Genomic DNA, 9,147 nt, shown 5'->3' on the forward strand with positions numbered 1-9,147 from the left:
GGGGGGGGAATGGGGGGCGCCTGGCGGTGATTGGCTGAGCCGGAGGTTGTTGCTAGGCTACCAGTCCGCGGGAGACGGGGGCGCTCAGTCCCATCCTCCACCTCAGATCTACCCCGCGCCGCCGCAGACCCCATCCGGGCACCCTGTGAAGGAGATCCCCAGCAGTTTAAGTTGTCGGCCGCCACGTGCCCATCTTTCCAGGATTTTTCACTTAGCAAGAGGCCGTGTGGAGGAGGGGAAGAGAAGCGGGTTTATTCTCGGGGCACCTCGGATAAGCTGCTTCTCTCTCTGGACCTCAGTGCCCTCCTTCGATTCCTGAGGTTCATTCATTTATTCATTATCCATGCATGCAATCATGTTTATTAAGTGCCTACCGTGTTCCGGGCACCATATCGGGCGCTAGGGACGAAAGGATAAGCCAGATTGAGACCATCCTTGGTCTCACAAAGAGATGGGGGGGGGGGGGGGAGGGGGGAGAGGCATTAGATTTAAGCAAATACATAAGATAAACATATATCTTATTCCTTCCTCCTCAGTGATACTTCTAAGCCCTGTCCCTTTTCCCTACTAAATTTGTAGAGCCCCCCAAGTTGGCAAGAGAGGGAGAGAGTGTGGATAGCAACAGCACTACATTACAGCTGACCTAGCACCTTACTGCACCCTGAAACAGAGGCACACTGTCCCGTCTCCACAGTGTTTTTACTTTGCTCCTTTGCATCCAAAAGTGAGCCTGAGCCCACCTCGATAAAGATGTGGGGGCAGGGATCATTGTCCCCAGTTCAAATGAGAAAGCTGAAAGCCAGAAACATCAAGAAGCCTTCTCCGTGGTCACAAGGAGAATTCTTGGCGTAACTGATAGTGAGCAAGTACTATGTGCAGGCACCTAAAAAGCGATCTGCCTCATCACAACCCAGTAAGGTAGTATTATTCCCATTTTATAGATTCTAAAATTGGGACTGGAAGAACTTATTTGACTTGCCAGTGATGGCCCAGATAGTATGTGGCAAAGCTGGGATTTTAACCACATCTCCCTGGCTCCAAAGCCTGCGCTCTTTCCAAGAAATGGATCTGGTCCTAAAGAGAGTAAAACGACTCTCTGAGTGGCTAAGACCCGGAGTAGCTTCCAAATGCCCTTCAAAACCTCCCAGTCCCAAGATCTTATGTATTTATTTTTCTATTGAAATTCTTGGCACGACAGATGCATAAAATTTGGTCAATTGGCCACAGTTATCAATACCGTTGACCCTGTTATCTATCCATCTCTCTGGGATGACCTTGCCTTCAGGCTTTTACTAGGTAATTAAGTCAAGTAGCTCTTCCCTGGGAGCATCTCCAATGCTTGCTTTTCCTCCCTGTCAGGTTTTTATGTTTCTTTGTTCACATACTGAATAAATATTGAACGCCCATCAAGTGTCGTGGGCACTTGCTTGGTGGGCAAAGGTGAGTATGGCCCATCCCTTGTCCTTGAGGAGTTTCCAGCTTCTAGCAAAGGTTTCTGAAGGGCCTTCCGCAGGCGGGGTGCAGTGATAGGCCTTAGAGAGGAGAGGACCATAAGGATCTTCCCCCAAAGAATCTTCTTCTTGGCTTGGGAGACAGACTGCACTTAGATAATAAAAGGTGCGAAAGGAGGTGGGAGGAAGCAGAAATGAATGTGGCAAGTGTGGGCTGGGGTGGGAGAGCCAACCTTGAGTTTCCTGTGGTGCTGCTTTTAAATCCCATCTTGCTGTGGTCAGTGTGGGATACTGTGTCTCGGAGCCCAGCAGCCTGCAGCTTGGAAGGAGGCCTTTAAATGGGAGAAGGTGCTGGAAAGTACAGAGATAAAGAAGCAAGCTAAATTTATCCCTCCTCCCAGCATCCAGCAATTGCTATGCTTAACACTTGACTCTCTACCAGCAGAGACTTGTTTAACCAGAAGATTAGTTGCTTCTCTCTCGGCTGGGAAAAGAGGGAGAAAGAAGGGAGAGAGAGACAAAGAGAGACAGAGAAAGGGATGGTCAGAGATGTTGACGACAGGGACACACACAGAGAGCCCTCGAAAAGGAAACAAGGAGAGGCAGAGATAAAGGCATCCTTTGCTATACAGTCCCAATGCGCAGCAAGAAAGAAGGTTAAACTGGGCACCCGAGTGGGAGAAATCAATCTCCTGTCCCCTCCCTCCCTGGCTACATGATTCTGGCTTGAGCACTGCTGATTTCTAGACAGCGCCATTTTCAGATGTCAGTATATTGGAGAGGTCTATACTATTTCTATTATCTCGGTCACTGCTTTGTCCCTGTCACCCATCACCACTCATGAAGAGCTGAGAGTAAGCTGTAAATGGATAATACACAAATGCCATGATTCAAATAAGCATTGCAAGATGAAACATGCATGCCTTTGACCTAGCATTCCCACCTCTAGGAATTTATCCTAAAGAAAATAATTAAGAACAAGACGTAGGCACGCGTGCACACACACACACACACAATTAGTATGAGATTCTTCACTGCAGCATTGAAAAGCAAAGAAACCTAGAAAAGCATAGAAAAAGCAAAGAAACAAAATAAATAACCGACCCCTACTGGGGACTTCCTCGGTAAATAATGGTACAACCTTACAATAGCTTTCCACGCTGCGTGTAAATTGGGTTATAAACAGGTACTTACTGATGTGGAAAGACATGATTTATTAGGTCAAAAAAACCCAATCAATTACAAAATAATGTATATTGTATGACTCCATGTATGTATTCTTATAAGTAGAATACATGTAATAGAATATATAATCTGGGAAGACATAAACTAGATGTTAATCTCTGGTTGGAGGGATCCCAAAACCCTTCAATTTTTATCTTTTTGCTACTCTGCATTTTTCAAAATTATTTTTTTCCACGCGGAACATGTGTTTCTTGTGCAATGGGAGCAAATTTTCTTCCAGCAGTCCCAGTGAGCATCTCCTGCCGGGAGTTCAGGTGTGTGGGGGCAAGCTCAACCAGGGGTTCCTGGCCCAGAGGCGTTGTAGGAAAGGCCACCAACCCATGCAAGGCCACTCAAGCTGCTCATTGAAATGGCATGCCCCCACCCTGGTTTGCCTCCCCATCCTGACTGGTCTTGTGGGCGAGAACTCTGGGACCTAGCCTCTTGGCGTCCAAATGCGCAGTCACTTCACAACTACTGGTGAGCTGGCCATCGCCCTCCCTTGAGGGAAAACGCTGTACAAGTTGTTGTTGGCACATGGTAAAGCCAGCCTTACCAAAACTGCAGGGCCTTCCCACCTGTCAGGAGCACCCTCCCCTGTAAGAGGGTGACAGCTACGATGCTCTGTCGCTCAGGTCAGTCCCTACTACACATATGCAGCTGTGACTATGGATGTCGGTGGGGGGGAGAAAAGAAGGCTGTCACCATGGCAACCCAGCTGGCTCAGCCTCTGGGATCAGTCCAACGCCCAGGGGAAGAAGGTGGGGTTTAGAGTGGAGCAAACACTGCCTGGCTCTCCAACCTCAGACAAGGCACTTAGCTTCTCTCTGCCTCAGTTTCTACATCTGTAAAACGATGCTAAATCTCTTTATCCTATCCACCTCCAGGATCAACGGGAAATAATCTGAACTGTAAAACATGAAGGTGTAGAGAGTCCCGAGCTTTGGTTTGTCTCTAAATTGCTGTGTGTAACTTTGGGCAAATCACTTAACCTCTCTGTGCCTCAGCCGCTCTATTTGTAAGTAGGAAAATAATATCCACCGCGATAACTCCCCAGATATATTGCCGGGCACCCCCACAAGAATCTAAGAATCTCCACGTTGGAAGGAACCTTAGCACTCACGCAGGAATCTCTTCGATAAGTCCTCTGACTGAGGTACTTGCCCCACCTCTGCTTAATTACCTCCAGGGCCAGAGAGCTCCTGACTGCCCAACTTCCCAAATGCTATTTCTGCTTCCGATTTTGCCAGAGGGTTTGCACAGGGTAGACATTAACAGCAACTGGTGAATAACAGGTACAAGCCCGGCTCTAGAAGCTTGTGGCTTAGTGGAGTGGGAGCAGTATGGGTTCTGGGGTCTAGGTTAAAATCCCACTTTGTGCACTCGCCAGGGAGTTGATCTTGGGCCAGTTGACCTTGACCGATCTCTCCGAGCCTCGGTCTCCGGATCAGTAAAATGAGGTTGGAAATACCTACCTCATAGTGTTGCTGTGAGAATCGGCAAGACTGCAGTTTCTTTTTGAGCTGACAAGGCTAACGTCCCCAGGGGAGTTCTGGAGACAGGTTACACCTTTCTCTGCAATCCCCTGAACAACACGTCTGCCCTCCAAACCCCATCTCGCATGGGTAGGTCCTTATGCAACCTGTTCCTCCCAGAAGGAGGGAGAAGGTTCCTCTCCCCATCCCAGAGACCTGGCCTTTGTGCTCCACACCTCAGGGCCTTCTCCTCTCACGCCTGTACCAGGGGCTATAAAGGGAAGATGACGCAATCGTTTCAAGACAAATTTCGCCTCAAGGCCAGTGCCCCTTCCCTGCTCACAGATTTAGTAGGCACTAAGCAAGTGTCACAAGGTGTCACTTGGTGAAGGCTTTCCACCGTGTCAGTGTTTTAAGAGGAATCTCACCCAGGGCAAAAAGCCCCTAAGACCCCAGAAGAATGCAGTCCGGTGGTAGATTTCCAGATGTGGTGACTGGACGCCGGAGAAAACAGTGTGGGGTAGGAAAGCGGTCCCCTGCCCTTGATATGAAAGGAGGCAGGATGCCTGGGTCTAGTTCTGCCATTGACTAGCCGTGGACTCTCTGGAGCCAGTGACTTCATTCTTGGCGCCTTGTTCTCCTCGTGCGCAGAACGACAAGCCGACCCCGGAGACCGGCCCTGCTTCCGAATTCTAGGGTTTCCCATCTGTTGGAGCCGGCGTGAGGTGGCATAGTCATCAGCGACCCCTCTTGTCCAAGAGCTGCTGACCGCCGGCTCCTCTCTGCTTCCTCCACAGATGAGTACCTCAGGGTCCTCAATGTAGGTGTGGCCGAGGTGAAGAAATCCTTCCTGGGACCCTTGTCCCCATCTTGCAAGATGGTGCAGATGATGAGGCAGTTTCTGTACAAGGTCCTGCCTGAGGACTCCTACAAGGCCGCCACGGGGAAGCTCCACGTGTCCCTCACTCGGTTCACAGATGGAGAGAGTGTCGTGGTTTCAGAGTACACATCCAAGGAAGAGCTCATCGAGGCAAGGGGCGGGGCCCAGGGTGTGGGGGCGGGGCCCAGGGAGTGGGGCCCAGTTTGTGGAGACGGTCCCCCATTCTGTCGCCTGTCTTCCAACGGCCCTTGATAAAAAGGTTGAATTATCACCCCGTGGGGCATCACTTCGGAAAGGGCACTCTGTCCACTGTCTGATGCTCATTAATATAAATTTCAGCCATGAATGATTACTGTTGGACAGCGCTGTGGGTCTGCCCAATTTTCAGGACAAAAGGGTTAAGGGGCCCCTTCTCCGGGCCCCTCCCTCTGTCCCATATCTCCACCCCCTTCTCCTCTCCTGAACACAAGGCCCTGCCACCCATCCTCACAGCCCCACACTGGCACGGCCATGATCGTGGCCGTAGGGGAATGAATAGGCAGTGGCTGTGGATACCTCCTCCACCTACTTCATGTCCCCCTGGGTTTATTAGCACTCAGCTCTTCAAGACTTTTCTCTCCAAGCCCTCTTCTATCAGCTCCACTCTTACTCATGCCAACCAGAGCAAACCACAGAAAGCAGGCCTCTGTGCCTTTGCACCTGAGGTGCTCTGCCTGGGATGCCCTTCCCTCCTTCCCAGCTCACTTCACCTGCTTGACAAGACTCTAGCTGCTCTTTCTGGGTATGTTCCATCATCACCAGCCTGCCCCACACTCCCCTGGGCTGGATACTCCTCTTTTGGGGCCACAGTGCCCTGGCTCATCTCCATCGCGGCACCTGTCTCACCATGTACTGTCATTAGTGAATGACATGCTTACTCTCCTTCGTTGGGCATTCGTAAGGGTGGGCGTCTCACCCTCCTTTGATTCCAGAGCCTGGACCTGGCCACACATACATGAATGGTTGTTGGGTCCACTGGATTCGTGGAGACATGGTGCTAGAAGGGACCCTGGAGGTCACTGAGGCGGCTCCCTCTCTTTAAAGCTGGGATATCGGGCCCTGACTACCTAGTAGGGTAACGAGGACCCAGGTAGTTAGGGCCAGGCCAGGAATTGAACTCGAGGCTCTGCTCCCCAGGGCAGTGCGTCTGCCTTGGATTTAAGAAGGGCCAGGATGGTGGTGACCCAGAAGCCTGCTGGTGAGCCCTCCCAGCCCACCCAGCTGCCAGGGTATCTCAGCCCTTTCTCTCCCCACAGGCACTCTACTGCAGCTGCTTTGTCCCCGTGTACTGTGGCCTCATTCCTCCAACTTACCGGGGCGTGGTGAGTGCTTCGGCGTGGGAGAGGGTGAGCCAGGACCCAGGGGTGCCTCGGGTCCCTATGGCTCTCATCTGGGAGGGCCCCTGGGTTGGGGGTGGTCTCGGGATTCAGTGGAAAGACCAAGAGTTGGAAAGATTCTTGTGTTTTTCTACTTAGAATTCCCAGTGTAGACGGATTTCTGGGGCTTTGAGATGAACTTCCCCTCCATATATCGGGCTTCACTCTGGACCCACCAACCCATGATTGAGCCTGGCTAGTCAAAACTCCATAGGCTTGCTGGATTTTCTCATACTTGACAGAGAATGTAGGATACAGACCCTGTGACATTGGTACCTGGAACAATGGGGACCTTTAATGTCATCTAGGCTAGTGCATATGAATCACCCAGGGAGGTCTTGTAAAATAATGCAAATCTGATTCGCTAGGCCTGGGGCCAGAGACTCTGCACCTCTAACCGGCTTTGGCTGATGCCAGTGCTGCAGGTCCAGGCCCCACACTCCGAGGAGGAGGGTCTAACTCATGCCCCCTTCTCATTTTATATAGAAAGAAAATAAGACCCAGGATTCAGCTAGTAGATGGAGCACATATTACATGTCAGCTGGGTACTTCCCAGGCACCCCAGAGAGTTAGAGCTTCAGGATCTGTGGTCCTGTGTTCATAGCTGAGGAAACAGAAGCCCCAGGAGGGAAGGGAAGTGTGGTGGCTGGTGGCTAGGCCATGATCAGGGGTGCCCTGGAGAGTGCTGAGGATACCTGACCTAAAAGAGGGAGGCAGTGTGGACCCACGGCAGTCTGGAGAGACCTGCACAGACCCACCTTGTGTTCACCTTCTCAAAAGGCCACAGGAACAGGCTCCATTCCCAGGGACCCCTTCAACAGTTGAGTGGTTCAGATGGGGTAGCCTGGGAGGGGAGGTGTATGGAAAAGCATTTGCTCCTGCTCTATCCAGAGTATGGAAGGCCTTCTCCCCACAGAGGCCTGGGAGCCCCACCTCAGCACCACTGAGATGGCTGTGGGGACACAGTGTAGGGACAGAGCACTGGGCTGGGAGCTTGGGGGCCACCATGGACACACCACGCACCCACCTGGACCTGGGTCTCAAGGTTTGTCCCAAGGGACCCATTTCCTGGGTGTACTCCCTGGGTGGGGAAGAGGACCTCTGACCCCAGATGAGCATTTATCACTCTTCCTGCCCCCCATAGCGCTACATCGATGGGGGCTTCACAGGCATGCAGCCCTGCTCCTTCTGGACCGACTCTATCACCATCTCTACCTTCAGCGGGCAGCAGGACATCTGCCCCCGGGACTGCCCCGCCATCTTCCACGACTTCCGCATGTTCAACTGCTCCTTCCAGTTCTCCCTGGAGAACATCGCCAGGATGACCCATGCCTTGTTCCCGCCAGACCTGCTGGTGAGAGGACAGACGTGGAAGGGAGGAGGACTGGGAGAGGGGGGCAGGGACTGGTGGTGAGGCCTGGGAGCCAATGGGGCCCACACAGCTCCATCTACGTCTCCTTAAACTTCCTTCTAAACCTGATTCCTGGCCTTGCCATGAACCAGCTATGTGAATGAGACCCCTAAGTGCTCCCAGTCTCAATTTCCACCCCCCCACCCCGGAAAATGAGATATGTCAGAACTGCTGAGAGAAATGTCACCTGAGCATTTCCCCTCTGACATGTAATGTAGGCATCAGCCACGATGGCCCATGGGCCAAATCCAGCCAGTGTCTTGGTTTTTGTTTTTATTTTTAAATTTCCAAAACTGCTCTAAAAAAATAAAGTCTATTTTTTTTTTTACTGTTTATTTATTTTTGAGAGAGAGAGAGAGAGAGAGAGAGCATGAGTGGAGTAGGGGTAGAGAGAGAGGGGGACAGAGGATCCAAAGTGGGCTCTATGCTGACAGCAGAGAACCTGATACAGGGCTCAAACTCATGAACCGTGAGATCGTGACCTGAGCCAAGCTGGATGCTTAACCAACTGAGCCACCAGGTGCCCCCAAAATAAAGTTTGTTTTAAAAAATTGTTTTTTTTATCACTTACAGAATACATGTCTTTCTTCAGCACAGAAGTGCGATCCTAGAAGCAGGCATCAAGCTTTACTCATTTCTTTGACTATACTCACCGTGTCTACAAAGGGCATTGCTGATAGAAGGTTCTCAGTAATTGTTGTTTGAATGATAACTCCTCTAAGCCAGTTTTGTGACTTACAGTCTAATTATTATTTACAAAACTCACACTCAAAACACTATCATGCTTAGCCAGGCTATGGGTACACAAGATATTTTATTAATCCGATTGATTCTTTGTCCTCCAACTGTTGCATTAGGAATTCTAGCATCTGCCTTATACTAGTTTATCCGTAAAGATTATGTCTACTTAGTTTCATAAAAGCAATCCACACATAGGCAGTTCAAGAAAGATGGAACAAATGCACTGTATTTATCAGAGCCTCTGGAACTCATGTTTCTGCTTACAATCAGAACTTCCATTCTCAAGGTGGCGTGGGTTTTATTCTGGCCTGTGAGCTCAGAATAGGCTTTCCATTTTTAGAGCGTTGTAAAGGAGAAGAGAAGGAAAAGAATAAGAGGAAGGCGAAAGAGGAGAAGAGGAGGAAGAAGAAGAACAGGATGGAACACAAGAAGAGGAGAAGGAGGAAGGAGGAAGAAACAGAAGAAGCAGAAAAAGGAGGAGGGGGAGAGGGGGAAGAAGGAGAAGAAGAAGAAGAAGAAGAAGAAGAAGAAGAAGAAGAAGAAGAAAGAA

General features: G+C 50.4%; 1 protein-coding gene across 2 annotated transcripts in view; it reads left to right on the top strand.

Annotated features, from left to right (window-relative positions):
- PNPLA1 (patatin like domain 1, omega-hydroxyceramide transacylase) overlaps positions 1-9,147 on the top strand; it is a 57,574-nt gene that overhangs the window by 29,109 nt on the left and 19,318 nt on the right. For both annotated transcript variants that reach the window (XM_040473334.1, XM_040473332.1), the window contains exons 2-4: positions 4,948-5,180; positions 6,326-6,391; positions 7,590-7,799. In XM_040473334.1, the coding sequence (XP_040329268.1) occupies positions 4,948-5,180; positions 6,326-6,391; positions 7,590-7,799 (509 nt within the window). The remainder of the gene's footprint in view (positions 1-4,947; positions 5,181-6,325; positions 6,392-7,589; positions 7,800-9,147) is intronic.

The sequence above is a fragment of the Herpailurus yagouaroundi genome, unplaced genomic scaffold (assembly GCF_014898765.1).
Source record: "Herpailurus yagouaroundi ecotype Mexico unplaced genomic scaffold, PumYag 139, whole genome shotgun sequence".
In the NCBI taxonomy this organism is placed as follows: Eukaryota; Metazoa; Chordata; class Mammalia; order Carnivora; family Felidae; genus Herpailurus; species Herpailurus yagouaroundi.